At 35.5% G+C, this 15,865-nt stretch overlaps 2 protein-coding genes across 2 annotated transcripts in view; both read right to left on the bottom strand.

Moving 5' to 3' along the window:
• Positions 1-6,817, bottom strand: part of LOC110092741 — a 9,451-nt gene extending 2,634 nt beyond the window's left edge. The window contains exons 1-6 of the mRNA XM_020817408.2: positions 6,604-6,817; positions 5,907-5,980; positions 5,375-5,524; positions 5,214-5,287; positions 4,973-5,091; positions 2,255-2,338 (exon numbers count right to left, since the gene is read on the bottom strand). Of these exons, the coding sequence (XP_020673067.1) occupies positions 2,255-2,338; positions 4,973-5,091; positions 5,214-5,287; positions 5,375-5,524; positions 5,907-5,913 (434 nt within the window). The 5' untranslated portion in view covers positions 5,914-5,980; positions 6,604-6,817. The remainder of the gene's footprint in view (positions 1-2,254; positions 2,339-4,972; positions 5,092-5,213; positions 5,288-5,374; positions 5,525-5,906; positions 5,981-6,603) is intronic.
• Positions 6,818-7,924: 1,107 nt separating this feature from the next.
• LOC110092720 (protein kinase G11A-like) lies at positions 7,925-11,979 on the bottom strand. Its single transcript, XM_020817378.2, has 2 exons — positions 11,276-11,979; positions 7,925-8,905 (listed from the first exon to the last, which is right to left on the bottom strand). The coding sequence occupies exons 1-2, from the start codon at positions 11,797-11,799 to the stop codon at positions 8,095-8,097; spliced, it is 1,335 nt and encodes a 444-aa protein (XP_020673037.1). The 5' UTR covers positions 11,800-11,979; the 3' UTR covers positions 7,925-8,094.
• Positions 11,980-15,865: the final 3,886 nt, after the last annotated feature.

Here is a 15,865-nt window from a genome sequence, read left to right on the forward strand (position 1 = left end):
TAGAGACAACGTGGACGGCCCCTCTCTTATTCTCTTCAATGTTGAATGGCGGATCCGGAGTTTGAGTGGGGTCTTGTGTTCAACGCCGACGGGAGCATCAACATTCTACGTTCACCTTGTTTTGACGTAGGATTTGAAGACGAGACAACCGTGGAAGAGTACTTGGAGCGAGTCGTGTCAATCCTCGCAAGCATCTACGACCGAAAGTTTTCAAAGCACGCTTGGAGCCTCGACGGTCGTCTACGACTTCCATCCCAACCGGCAACTTTTCCTCCGACGAAGTTCTTCGGCGCCCTCTCCCTAGTGGTAACTTCGTTCATCTCTTGGATCTTCTATCTCCGCCAAAAGTCCACTACCTCTTGAGTGATACGGCCCCAAGGTGAATTCTTCATTGCTAAACGTTGGGTTTTATTGTTGTACTTTGCATATTAAATTCACCTAGAACTTTGAAAGAATCGTTTTGGTTAATCTTGTTTGCAACTCTTTCGCCTAAGCAAAGTTAACGTTTCGACATCTTAACTCAATCTTGCATGATCCCATAAAATTATAAAAGCAAACTTTAACAATTCTCTTTTTAATTTTGAACGTAACTCCGAGTAGTTTCACATCAGGTAAACAATGATCAAAGAAGTTATATACAATTGGGCCAGCAACCATAAGCCATTACATGGGCAACCCCACATTGGTTTATCAGATCATTTGGTTGGTTGTTGCGGAATCCGCAAACATACCAGAAGTCTGGATGAAAAAAATAATAAAAGGTAACATAACAGGATACAAAGAGACCACAGGCTTTAAGACTGTCAGTACAATACATCATCAACAAGGAAAAAGTCATCAAACTAACTGCCTTAAACAGCAGGTTACCCCCTATCTTATTGCATGGGGAAAAACCCTATCCTCTTTCCTTTGATAATTATCTCTTATAGTAAATAGAAAAAAAAAATCATATCACTAGTATATCGAATGGGTCAATCAGTAATTGCAAGTTTATATTCACATAACTATAAATAAGAAAAACTTGCGAGTTAAAAGGATGACGATTAAAAATAAAATTGAATTACTCCAATTTCAGCTCTCCCTTCAATATCCGGTCAGAGAATCTCTCATGAATTGAGTTTCTCATTTCTCTCTAAAATTAAATCCTAAAGAGTCTACTCGGCTCACTCTCTTGCTTCTCAGACAGCCCAATGAAAAGAACAGCAAGTATAGAGGATCAAGTGCAAGCAAGGAAGTCTACTTCAGAAGTTCATTTATTCTTCCACCTTTATGTATCCAAGCGGTCCTAATGCATGTTTTCCCCACGTTCATCATCACTTGAACCAAAGTAAACATACTATCATGCTCCATCTAACCTAAACCCTTAGAAATCCTACGTATTTTTTAACTTGAATAAAACTTTACATAAAACCCAATAATAACTGAAACCTTAGTTCCAAGCTCAAAAGAGGTTGATGTCAACGTTGTTGAATTTTGGATCATGTGCCAATTATAGCTACTATAGGAATTCAGAGGACTAGCTAACAAAGATAAATGGGACAAAAAATACCGAGAAGAAAAGGAGCTCCTGAGAATGATGAACTTAGATAGCTCAACTTGCACAAGTACCACATGCCCTTTAATATGACTTTCACAATCAAACTCAATAACATTTCGCTACCTATGCGTGGTCATCTTTAAGAAGTAATTTACGGCTAAATAAAGTGTGAAAAGCACTTGAAACTATAAAGAACATGCCAAATCAAACAGTAAAATGGTTCAACATGCATTAAAATAAAAGACCAAGGAAAATTTTTTTTTAAGGCATGAAATTACATTCACAAACTTGTAAGACACATAAAATGAGATCAATGCAGCCATCTAGCTAAAAATATGCATTGATATGGATACTAATGGTTCACAATGATTATCTGTTAAGGCAAGTAGCAAAATATGACATAATAAATGTAGTTAAAGTAGCATTCTACCTTTTAGTCAAGGGATAGAAACTTAGCATAAAGAATAGTCCCAATAAAACTTATGATGTATAAAATGAAATATGGACATGCCCAATAAAGATACATGAGTGCTATATAAAAGAAGCACAACAAGAAATGGAATGCATAAACTCTACAGGAGATATTGAAAGAGGATGTAAATATACTAAGTCATGGCAATATGTGACAAATGTTAGGACTTCACAGTAGCCAAAATTATTCAGAAAGTAGCTGCATTGGCCAATTCATTGTAAATAGGAACATTGATCATAAAGTACCTGGTATCCTCAAGACGTCCATGCAAACTCCACCGCTGTCTAAAACCTTCGACACCTTCTATTCCACTCGCTAGAATCAAGCGCCTGCAGGATAAGAGTGTAGACTCATAACTTATTAGTTGCAACTCTACAGCACTTGACTAAAACCAACCCACTAAATCTTACGTGATAAGTAAACTACATTAGGTTCATCTTGACATAAAATGTAGAGATTCATACCTTAAGTTTGTAGATAATTTACAATAAATTTGCAATTGAAATGTAGTTGAGCATTTGAATTAACAAATAAGAAAGAATTCTATCAAAAAATATAATTGCTACGACCCAGAGAATCACAATGATAAATGTTGATTATAAGCTCACCAACAACTCAGAGAATGGAGGATTGAAGGGAGGGAAGAAGAAGACCAAGTAGAAAAGGTATTTTTACTTTATTCATTTGATGCCTCAAACGCTCCTAAAGAAGGGCATTTAAAGGTTTACAATACTCATTTTACTACTTATTAAGCATTGAAGACTACATAAAGGCTATTATGCTGTATATTACTTGTATTAAGCCATATAAACCATTACAGATGTCTAATATTACTGATCCCTTCAAAAAAAAATATTGCCCTCAAGATCGAACCACATAACAAGGCAGATAAATCCACGTGAAAAATGAAATAAAAAGACAGATAGGAGGTTTTGTAATGATCAACAGAGATTGGATGAAAGCCAAGGACCAGAGAACTAAGAATGACACGTCGCGTTACTAAGACCTAGACTGTTGTATTTGTGTGTTTTTTTCAATTTTGTAAACCACTTCCAGTGAAAATCTCAATGAGAGTATCATTTTTACGAACAAAATATAAAAAATGCATGGTAAATTGTAAAACTACGACATTGAAAAGACTTTCTAGAATGTCTACAGCTCTTGGTAGAGGTGGGAGAAGACTTTGGGCTATTCAAGGATGCCCACAACTCCTAGTAGAATTTGGCAAGTGGGTGGATGAGGGAGAGAGCCAAAGCTCCAAAGAGGCCTCCATTTTTCTTCTTGATGAAGCTCTAACTCTTAAAATGCCTATTTATAACCTACAAGAAAAAATTAGAATAGCATAATAACCCTAATTAACAAATTAAAACCACTAAATGCTCATTATATTATTTATTTCCTAACATTATCCATGCCTTCTCAATGAACTTGCCTTCAAGGTCAAGCAAATTGTGGCGAAAAATGAGGCGGCTATTGTTAGCGCCTAAAAAAGGGTTGCACAGAGGTAATTAGATATAGGTAGAGTTAAGGTGGACAAACTTTGCAAATGAAACTACGGGTGGCAGAGATGGGTGAATTTATGCCGAAGTAGGTTGAGGTGGGAAGATGGAGGTCGGGATGAGTGCTATATGGGTGGATCACAAATCTAGGCGGAAAACTGGGGAATGAGAGATCAGGGAGACCTAGCTACATTTAGAGGTGGCTAGTTTGGTTTAGATCTGGGATGGAACTGAGACGATCCGACAATACCTGCCATGCTAGGGATGGATATCATATAGATATGAAGATGCCAAGTTCGTGAAAATGAAGCATAAGTTGAGAGAATGAAGATCGCGAGCATATAAATAGAACTAAATATGGAACAAAACACAAATGGAACATGATCTGCAAGCGCCGGGTAGAAAAACAAAAGATAGAGATCATGAGCGAGATGTAGGAATTAGATCGACGTGGTGAGATCAACGATGGGATTTGGTGTGGATGATATGGTGTTGTATGTACATCTATAATCGTTAACAATAGAGATCAAGAAGTCCGGGTAGGTGATTGATGTGGACGAAATGATTGAGCAAATATCTGATGAGATTAGATGACGCAAGAGCTGAGGTGAAGGTGGATTTCATGTCTAAGAGGGAAAATGGGTGAATGAGAGTACAAAATTGATAAAGATGGCAGAAATGGAAGCACGGCACCGGTTGGAGACTCAATGAGAGCACCAATTGTTATAGTCTCAAGAGGTTCGCAACGAAAAATGGTATTTCGAACTCACCGACAACTCCAGGTTGGAGGATTCAGGATATAGGAGAGGAAGACTTAGCATAAAAGGAATTTTTTATTAATTCATTTAATACACATACTCCCACAAAGAAGGGTATGGAAAGGCTTACCATACTTACTTTACTACCTATTAAGTACTCAATAACATATAAAGGCTATTAAACACCTAATACATGTATTAAGCAATATGAACCAATATATATGTCTAACATACATTGAATTCTAACTCCATATTCCAATTACTAAATATTTTAGAGATTATCATAAAGTATCCCATTCCAACTCTTAAAGATTTAATGTTCCCTTTTCTTTCATTTGTACCTTATGCAGCCATCAAAATAGGAAAATCATACATCCAAAAGAGCACATAGTATAAAGTGGTTGTATTCTAGTTGAATATTTTCATTATTTTACCATTAGGTTCATTAATTATATAAAATTTCATGCCAAATTAATCTTATGGCTCATATGAACTGTTTTAAGGAAATTTGAGAGAAATAGTTCTCGGATTTTAAGATAATTCCCCGACTCATTGCATTCTAAAAAGAGGTACATGATTTGATTCACACATAAACAACTCATAAAGTCACAATAGCAATAGTTAAGGTCTTCTTAATAAGTCCTATATTCCTGACATGCGCATAAACTTCTTTAACATAGTTGCAATCAAGTGCTCGACACTGTACCTCTCTAAAGACGTCACCTCAGCTAGAAGTTGAACTTCCCTTTCCTTTGCTTGTTCCAAGGGCATGGCTAAGCCCAATTTATGCTCACTATCTTGGAGCCGTTGCCTTAGCAGCTTATCCTACCAACAAATTTACTAATGTCAAAACACGATATAAGAGTGACTTAAGAAGGATCAAGCAGCACGGCGACGAACTCTAAGAGAACTGGAAGAAAAAATAAAGCAAGGTTGACATATCTGACCCTACTCTCAGCACACTGACGATAAAAAACAATCTCATCCTGACAAAAAGGTTCAATGTCATTAATTTGCAAACCTGGATCATCATCCAAGCAAACCAATCAGAACAAAAAACAGAAAGATGAATAATATCAGATGAAGATGACTAAAAAAATAGACTTACACAAAAAAAGATTCCTCAAAATCCCATCACACAAATTAACACCTTCAAGGACATGCGATGCTATCTCTGGAGGGATGCGAGGTGATGGTGGCCCTAGCATAAGATCATCGCCGACCAATATTGTCTCCTCCATGGTGGGTTGTGAATCAACTAAAGCACCCAAAATAAATAAATTCAGAAAGAGAGCCTGGAAGGACATCAAAGCACCCAGAAACCAACTGCAAATAAATCACATATGAAAGTTTGAAACAGCACTGAAAAGTACTGCTTTCCTATAGGTGAATCACTTGTAACTTCTTAGTAAAAAAACTTTAACTCAAAAATTCTCAAGAATCAAAACAATGAAAAAAACTAACACAAAACTATATTTAGAGTTTAACAAGTCCCCCCTTCCTAACTTTTGCCCAAAATTTTCCAGTAAATTTAATGACCAATGCAAAAGGTTTATAATAAGAAACAAAAATCCATTTTGTATTTGTTTATGCACACTCCATATTAATAATACAACAAAGAGAAGGAGATGCCAACATACCATCCATGATTACCCCTTACACAGAACCAGAGATGCCCAACAAACACTGAATCAATCTCACTGCGATTGAAGACCTGCAAAGGAAAAATAGATGCAACTCTAATATGTAAACCCTTTAAAAATCACGAATTACCCAAGAATCATTCAGTTTTTTTTAATCCAAATAAAAAACTGCAGTTGTCAACCAATGAGATAAAAGAAAGCAAAAAAACCAAAAATCGGAAAGTTTTATGCATGAGGCTGACAGAAAAGGGAAAGACGCTGCATCTGAGTATGGTTGGATGAAATGATGGAGTATGACGAGAAGCTTGTAAAACAGCAGGAAATGAAGGGACAATCACAGGAAAGGAACAAAATGCTGGCTACGGCAAAAGGACTTTCAGCTGAACAAGTACCAAACAAGCTTTTTCATGTTCATGAACAAATTAAAAAAAAAATGGAATCTACTCGATGAATCAATGATTTATCTCATTCAAAAATTTACATCCACAATCAATATAATTTAGGGGCTGTTCGGCAACAGGATTTATGAAGGATTTAGGCCAAACAGGATTTAAGCAGCCGGTAATCTCACGGCGGAATAAATCCTCCGTTTCCCTCTCTTTTTGCTGTAAATACCGGATTTACTAAATCATGGAGTTCGGTGGATTTACGGGATTTGGCTGAAGAAGCGCGCGAAAGGGAGAAAGATAGTTACCTTCACAGACAGCGAGCTCCCGTCGCTACTTCCGATCGAACAGGAAGAAGGGCGAACTGGCAGGAACCGTCGTCGAAGGAGGCGAAGAAGGCTTTTAGTGACTCGTTCACAGCCCTACCTCGCGCGAAGCAGGCGAAGTCGAAAGCAACGAAATGGAGAAGAGGAAAGCAAAGCTTACGCCTTAGGTTATCGCAAGAGAAGAAGACTGTAATTAGTTAAAGAATTAATCTATGTAATTTAATTAATAGAAATTAAAATATAAATAATGGTGTGCGGCCAACGCGGGCATGCGGCGGGCACACGGCGAGCGTGAGGGCAGGGCGGGCGCGTGCTGGGCCACGGGCAGCGTGGGGCGTGCGGGGTCGCAGGCAGTGCAGGCAACCTCGGGCGGTTCATTCTAATCAGGTTTCCATGTTGACCCGCCAACCCGTTGGGTCAATCCAAACACGACCCATTTTTCAAACGGGTTGAATCCGGGAACCCGAACCAGACCTGTTTTTAAATCGGGTATGGTCCAACCCGGATTTCGGGTTGGATTTTCGTGTCGTGTCAAATATTGACACCCCTATTTTTAATAGCTTTAATTTTCAAAGAATTAACACAATTGTGTAGATTTGGCTAGGAATATTTTTCTTCTATGTGCACCAAAGAAAATTTTAGGTACACGGGAAATAGCTTGGTTCACAAATTTAGTATTCAGACGACTATCATTTTTTTTTTTTTTTTTCATTCAGACGACTATCATATTAATTTAACTTTAAAATATAACTTTATTACTAAACTTTTTTAAAAAAAAAACATGGAGTGAATTATTTATGATTATATATACAAAAATGTGATATTAAAAAAGTTATTATCCAATTAAAAAAGAAAAAAAATATGAGCATGTTTGGGACAATTTCAGTATTTTATAAAGTTAGTTATGAAGTTGCTGTGGTGAAAATAATTTAATTATAATTGCAATAAACAGTTTTCCTCCAATTTTTTTTAAAATCAATAAAAATTAACAAGAAAATAGTAACTAAATAAAATTATAATTATTATCTGAAAAATTAAAACAACTAATAATTTGTCCTAAAAAACCTCTAAGTAAATCACTCACATCACCTTTTAAAAACTCAAATTCCTCACAATAATTATACAATTATTTCACAAAATACAACCATCCTAAACAAAATTATGCACATAAATGTTAATGTAATAAAAAGTCATTGTAAAAACGATAAGAAGAAATTGCTACGATTTCCTTCCAATCTTTCGTAGATCAACAATTTAAGAACTTATTTCGTATGGAGTTCAGATGAGAAAAATAGTCCGGATATTTGAGTATACACATATTGTATACATTATATACATAAATGTGGCACACATTATTTATATTATGTACACAATATGTATACAGTCATAATCCGGACGTCCAGACTCCACACAGAATAATTCCCACAACAATTTTCACTCCCTTCAATCAACCTTCGTACTAATAGTTAGTACTTAGTAGTACTCCACCGGCGCCTCAGCGCTACTATCATCCGTCAACTCCCCGCTACTCCCTCCATCGACGGAAAATGCCGGCGGCACGTGCGGAGGCACCTCGCACCTTAACAGCGCCCAGCTAACTCCGCCGAAGAACGAATGCCTCTTCACCGCCGCAGCCCCTGTCGTCGACCCCAACCTCTTCGCCGGATCCTTAACCAGCAACCCGCTTATAAGCTCCCGCGCCGCGCTTGACACCGCCGGCTCCTTCGGAAACTCCAGCCCTCGAGCCACTATATTCGCCAAAGTTCTATCTTCATTCAATCCCTTGAACGGCGTCACTCCGTAAAGCAATTCGTAGATGAACACGCCGAGCGTCCACCAATCCACCGCGCTTCCGTGCCCTTCTCCGGCGACAATCTCAGGCGCCAGATACTCGTGCGTTCCGACGAACGACATGGAGCGGAGATCGACGGGCTCGGCGACGAACTCTAGCCCGTCGGTCGGGCCGCCGAGGCGAGCTGGTTTCTTGCGATTGCCGCGCTTGGAATGAAAGCATGAAACGCCGGGGACGATGCAGTTGGGGAAGTGGTTGCAGGAGTTGGTTCGGTGGGCTGAGGTGGTGGACGGGGAGGAAGATGGGCGGGGGCCGCGGACGAATTGGGCGGTGGGGGAGCAGCCGTATTCGCTCTTGAGGGAGAGGTCGAAGTCGGTGAGCATTATGTGGCCGTCTGAACGGACGAGGACATTTTCGGGTTTCAGGTCGCGGTAGATGATGCCCAGCACGTGAAGGTACTCTAGGGCAACCACTAGCTCTGCTGCGTAGAACCTGCCATGGTAATATTATTGCCGGTTAGCGCCGGTCAGAATTTGTAAAAAAAAAAAAAAGTTTATTATTTATATTTTTTTTATTTTATTTCTTTTAATTTAAAGATTATGAAATAATTTTATAAAAGATTAAAAAAAAAGAAGCTTTGAAAATCTCCATAAAATATATAAAAAAATTATGTTATATTAAATACAAAACATGTTTTATGAAGAAATTTGCCAAATTTTTCATATACAAAATCAAATATGAAGAGATTGAAATCTGATTCTCTTTAAATTCCAGGCATGTCACTTAAAAATAAAAAAATACTAAAATTCCAATATTATCTTGATGAATTACCACTATTTGGTCATTTTTTACTTCAAACTCTATTCAATATTTTGAAAGAAATTATATTTTGAAAGAAATTAAAACAAAAAAAAGCTTTTCTTTCTCTTTTTTTTTTTTGGGAAAACCTTTTTTCTAAAATTTAAAATAAAAAATAGAAAGGATTATTTTAAAAGCATTATTTTCATAACTTATCCACTTTTGCACATACTCTTTCTCCTACTTTGCTTAATTACATATGAGATGAGAAAAAAATAATTAATTGATCGAGTCCACGCCACTCATGTTTGGAAGCTAGCTCCTTGGAAATTATAAATTAAACGGGATAAATTTTGTGATAGATTATTTTGATACAAAATTTTTCATTATGAAATTCAAAGTTTTTATATTTAATAATTCAAGTTTCGTTTGGGACTACTTTCTTACTGCATCTTAAATAAAATTTTTATTACAAAATTAAAATTTTTGTACTTAAGAATTATTTAAAAGAATCATAAAAAAATCATTCCAAATAAAACTTCAAAAAATTATACATAACTTTAATTTCAATAAAATTTAAGTGTTTTGAAACCTAGCAAGATGCATATTTTACAAGGATAACCTGATTTTTTTTTTATTTTAGACTTGTGTAAAAAATATGTAAATAAATTAAGATTAATTTTTTTCAAAATAAAATAAAAATACTAATAAATTGACCCTTTCAGGAGAGCCATGGCCTTGTACGCTCATGCATGGAGGAAGATCTCGTCAACGCAAACCCACTCATCACATTTTGTTTTGCATGATGTAAGGATCTATATCAGTACGACGCAACATTGCCGATTGCTACATCTTACCTTCTAAAGCAATAATAAAAACAAGACAGAAGACGACCAAAATATTAAAATTTATTTCTTTTAAAGGCATATACTGTTCCTTCATCACACATTTTCTATTCATCCAATAAATTCTTTAAAATTGAATTTATATTATATATATATATATGTAAAGAAGACGTTCAAATTAAAATTTTATTATAAATTTTAATATGAGGATTTTCATATATATCATGTAATTCTTATGTATTTATATATTCAATGTCTAATTTTTTAAAACTTACTTATATAACATTTTAGTATTTCAATTAGGTCAAAACTTACAAGAATTTGATGTTTAATAGATTTAAGTTTCGTTTGGAAAATTTTTTTACTATTTCTTACAGCAGCTTTCTAGTACGAAAATTTTAATTTTTGTACTAAAAAATAGTTTTAAGCAGTAATAAAAAAAGTCATCCCAATTCCCAAAAGAAGTCTTAAATGAGGCCAAATGAAGAACTTTTATATGAAAATATATAATCCACTTTAAGAAGGTCTATATTAGTCATATTTTTTGAGATTTTATGAATTTTAGATTTTATGTAAATGAATATTAAAATTTAAGTAGTAGAATCATAAATACATAAAAATTATTATGTGGTATTTATATAAATCCCCCTTTTAATGTTTTTTTTTAAAGAAAATATAGTAAATTGCATTAAAACCTAAGGAATACAAAATAAGGACTCAGAACATTAAATTCCTCCTTTAACAAAGACATAAAAGAATGATGAACCTTATTCACTCACCCCTTTTAATATTTGAAGTAAATTTAAAAATTAAAGATTAAAAGATGTTAATTTATAAATAACTAAAATTTAAATGTTATACATAAAATAGCTTTTTTATATATTTACAAACATCACATTTAACAATTAGTAATCATATGATCATATCCATCATTAAAAATTTTAAAACTATTTTATATAATAACTAAACAACAAATTCAGTTGAATTAATTTTCTAAAATTTATGAATAAAAATTTTATAATTAAATATTTTGATTCTATTACGATTAAAGAGTAAAAATATTAAAAAAAAAAAATGTACAGATTGATCGGCAAATCAACTCTCCTCATAAACCTTCCTAACCAAATAGTTCTATGTTTGTCGATTCTTCGAATTTTTTTAATCTTTGGAAGACTAATCGTACGAGAACATCGAATTAAATTGGGGAAAATGATCAAACCTGACAGCGTGCTCGTCGAACCTCTTCCCCGGCTGGCGCTGCCGGAGAAGATGGAGATCGCCGCCGGGACAGAATTCAGTTAGAAGACAAGTCAGTTTATCGTTCTCAGCACATCCGTAGAGTTTCGGAAGGAACGGGTGATCAAGCATCTCCAGAATCTCTCTCTCCGTCTTAGCCCTCGCGCTCTTGTTCCTCCCTTCGAGCTCGCCCTTATCCATAACTTTGGCAGCCACGAGAACTCTGCCTCCTCCGCCGCCGCCACAAGTTTTGATCTCGGCGAGATATACGCTGCCGATGTCACCGCTTCCCAGCCGTTGGATCGCCCGGAGATCAGAGATCGCGATCGATCCATTGGATCCGATGAGACGCCGGATCGCATCGCAGGGGTCCGTGCCGGACACGAGCTGCGGCCTGGCAATGGAAGACGGGGCGGAAGACGAGCATCCAGAGGCAGTGGAGAAAGGGGAAACGTTATCGGAATCGAATTTCGAGCTGTGGAGATTGTTCGCGAGCACTATCGGCATAGCGCCGCCGTCGCTGCCGCCGTCGCCGGACGGGAGATTGTTGCGATTGGGGGACAATGGGGGTAGAGGGAGATGGACTTTTGAAGAGAGAGTGGGGAATTGTGGTAGAGACAATTGGCGGCAAGAGGGAATCGTGCGGTGGGACCGCACGGCGCATAATTTCCTTGTTCTCTTATGCGAGAATGAATTTTGACCGGCCGGGTGATGGAAGTTGACCGCCGAAAGCCGGCGTTAGATATAATTTAGCTGCTCTGAGTTGGGATTGGGATTAATTATTCAAAGAGGATGTCGAACATCATTTGTAGATCAATTAAAATGTGTTATGTCATCCTAAGTTATATTTCGCGGTTTGGTATTGTTCGGTATCGCTCGGTACTACTGATGTGAAGCATTCTGGTTGGTCTCCGGACGACGTTTTGCATTCAGTCTCCGCACAGAATAATTTATCATTAATGGACGGCCGATTTCTCAACGAGTTTGGACTTGTTTCGATAGTTATGTTGTGTGTGGAAAGTTATGAGGGGTGTGCATTACATGCATGCTTAACCTAGGTCTTTGTCACATTTGTTTGGTTGTTGTCTTTTGCTTTGGACTTTTGTTTTTAGATTATGATAAAAGAAAAACTAATAACAAGATAAAGAATGACTTTCATGGCTATGGGAATTGGTATTGGCTAAGAGAGATACTCAGTCTCATAAGAACACTACTCGTCATTCTTAGGAGGGCACTATGAGTGTAAGTGAGTCGAGCCGGCTCGCGAGCTACACCCCTAGAGGACACTCACCTCAATCAAAGGGTCAATTGTCTAGTTGATAGGAAATATTTTCGAGCCTCAACGATGGCGATGCACTTATTTGAATTAAAATTCATCCAAAGTGATCACCAATGATAATATTTGACAAAGGCATCCAAGGTCCCATGCTACTTTAGAGATGATTGTCCTTGTGTACCGTCTGAGTCTCATCTATATGTCTCTAATAACCAGGCATATATTATTTTATTATTTCATAGGTGTAGTTTTTTCTTATAGCACTTTGATCCTTATAAATATGGGATTGAGAGATATTTTATGGATGGATATCACTGTTGCTCGAATACAGTCCTTAGATCTTTATTTCCTTAGTACAATCTCCTGACCACCATCCACAACTATGATCCTCCGTCTATTATCGCCTGAATACAATCCTTATCATACAATCTTCTAACCATTGTCTTAACGCCTATTTGCTAACAATTATCATCGTTAATATTTATGAAAGAGTATTTTCTTCTGACACATTTATGTTTTAACAAATAATGAATAACCTTTACATAATTTAAGCTTACGAGAAATAACTGAAGCTAATGATATACTTTCATTTAAAAATATAAAATTTCAATCATTTTTATAATTCTTATGAATCTTGATGAGCTTTACTACATAATTTATTCATTTTTTTACAACAAGAACTCAATTTTTGTTCTTGTGAAATTGTTTCCTCATCTCTAGGAAACAGCATCATTTTACAGTTCATCAAATAATACTCAGCCATAGTTATTTGGGCTTCTATTTGAGCTTATCTGCATCTTTGTCTTTTCTCTTCCCTGTACTAACAGAGAGCATTCAAAGCTACAAATGGAGGCTTTTAAAAATTCTATCTTTGATTAAGATAATTTGCTTCGTTTTTAACTTATTTAATTGGCAGCAAATAGATGGCAAACAAATGTTTATACGATCATTGTTGCAATCTTTTTTGAACTTTGAAAATTTCTTTTATTTATATATATTGTTAGTTTTCTTTTTCACAAACTTCTTTATTTTACAGTCCTTGCCTAAGCTCTTTATAAGAATTGTTCATATTATTTAAATAAAAATAAAATTTAATATGCATGGCTGGCCTGCATATTGTTAGGCAAATTTTGTTGAATAAAGTAATTAATAAATTTTATGTTAAAAAATAATAAAATTAGTTAAATTCATCAGTTAATTAGATTTTTTTTTAAAATAATAATATTAATTTTAAGCTTCATCAAAATTTATAAGTTAATTAGATTTTTTTTTTTTAAATAATAATATTAATTTTAAGCTTCATAAAATTTATAAGGAAATCACAAAAAATAATTATTTTATTTTTCTCAGTCAAAATAAGCAAAAATAAATAAATAAATAAAACTTCATTTTCTTAGATGTGATTTCAAAATGCAAGGAATCAAATAAGGACAAGAAAAATCAACAATTATTTAAGTTTGGTTGCAAAATAATTGAAAAATAAAAGGACTATAAGTAAAAGTGAGATAGAAATAGGAAGAAATATAAAGGCTTAAAAAAATGTATTTATAGGAGTTTTTATGATCAAATATGCCTAATAACTTCAAAATAATCTCATAAATATATATAGATTTCAGGAATATTTTTAAATATAATACAATTCTAAATGATGAGTTATGATGAAATTATCAAAGGGTCATTATCCAAAATAAAAAATAACTCTTAACATTCTTATGATTCTTTTGCAAACTTCATATATGCATGATTTGCATATAATATATTCATAAAAATAAATTTCTGCTATGAATTCTAATTATATTCTAACTCTGCAAATTCTATTTAATCCTTTTAATTCGAAGATAATGATTTAAAGCCTATGAAAATCAATTTACAATTGAGATTTATCTTCTAATGATTGAAAGGTTAAAATCATAAATTTGTAGAATCACGTCATTTTTCCAATAGCCAAATATGAGAGAGAGAGAGAGTGAGAGAGTGAGAGAGAGAGAAAGAGAGAGAGAGAGAGAGTAAATTATTACGTCCGATCGCCTGACATGCGGACAACCAATTCAAAGACGCCACCTCATCCGGATGCACTGAGCCCCGGTATTTTTGAGTGACTTGGCGTGTTTTTATTAGTGTCCGGACAAATCCGGACACCGGACACAATAACTTGCCGAGAGAGAGAGAGAGAGAGAGAGAGAGAGAGAGAGAGAGAGAGAGAGAGAGATAGTATTTCTCAAATATCATTTCTACTCTTTAGGCAATTGCCAAACAGACATTATTCTTTAGATAAATGCTCTGTTCAGCTGGGAAAGTAAATCATGCTGCAAACACAAAGAAGAAAGAGAAAACAACAACATAAATAAATAAAGAACATGAAGATTTGACGTGAAAAACCGAGAAAAAAATTTATGAAATCACACCACCTACGAAATTTATTATGAAAATTTAAGAAAAATTATACAGTTTTCTCCTCTCTCACCCTTCCCATGCTTCTCTTCTTTCTTACATTGTTCTCTATGAACAAACAAAGAGAAAATGTAACTACAACTACTAAGAGACGCCAACCTTAATGAAAAACGATTTAGCAAATTATCGTCCTACCTCGCAACCCCACTGCGCCAAATTTGGAGCGTCATAATGCTCCACTCTTTATCTTCAATTTGCCTAACAGTGCCGTAGCACTAAGATATTTGAAGTACCATAGCACTCAATTCTTTGTCTCTCCAAGCAAACTATATAGAGCCGTAGTGCTTAGGTGCACAACGCCATAGCACTTTTTCAAGTACAAAACACCCGACCCAAGCATGGGAATGACCGACCCACTACAATCCCCGATGAGCTCGACCGATGAAATTAAAGTCTACACAATTGATCAACACAACAAGATTCCTCACAAAACTAACACCCCTCAACATTTCTCCGCTCAGAATAACTACAAGCTGGCTAACAACACAAAGAGGAGAGACATTGAAAGCATTTTTACAGAATTAATGACTACGTCATACTGACGTTAAATTTTATGAAAATCTAACATAAATAACACTCCATTATATATATAGACAATTAGATCGACCCACAACTAATTCAGATGATAAAATTAAGCTCCGGCGCTTAACAAGCCACTGATTGTAGGTTTCATCAAGCTCCGGCGCTTAACAAGCCACTAATTGTAGGTTTTATCTTCAGATTGTATACTGAACCTATACATTAGGGGAAATTATTCTGTGCGAGGTCCGAACGTAGATGATCTTCCGGATTACGTATTTGTGAATAAACAGTAAATAAGCAGCAAACCAACAATACTCACTAAAT

The sequence above is a fragment of the Dendrobium catenatum genome, unplaced genomic scaffold, assembly GCF_001605985.2.
Source record: "Dendrobium catenatum unplaced genomic scaffold, ASM160598v2 fragScaff_scaffold_412, whole genome shotgun sequence".
NCBI classification, from domain to species: Eukaryota; Viridiplantae; Streptophyta; class Magnoliopsida; order Asparagales; family Orchidaceae; genus Dendrobium; species Dendrobium catenatum.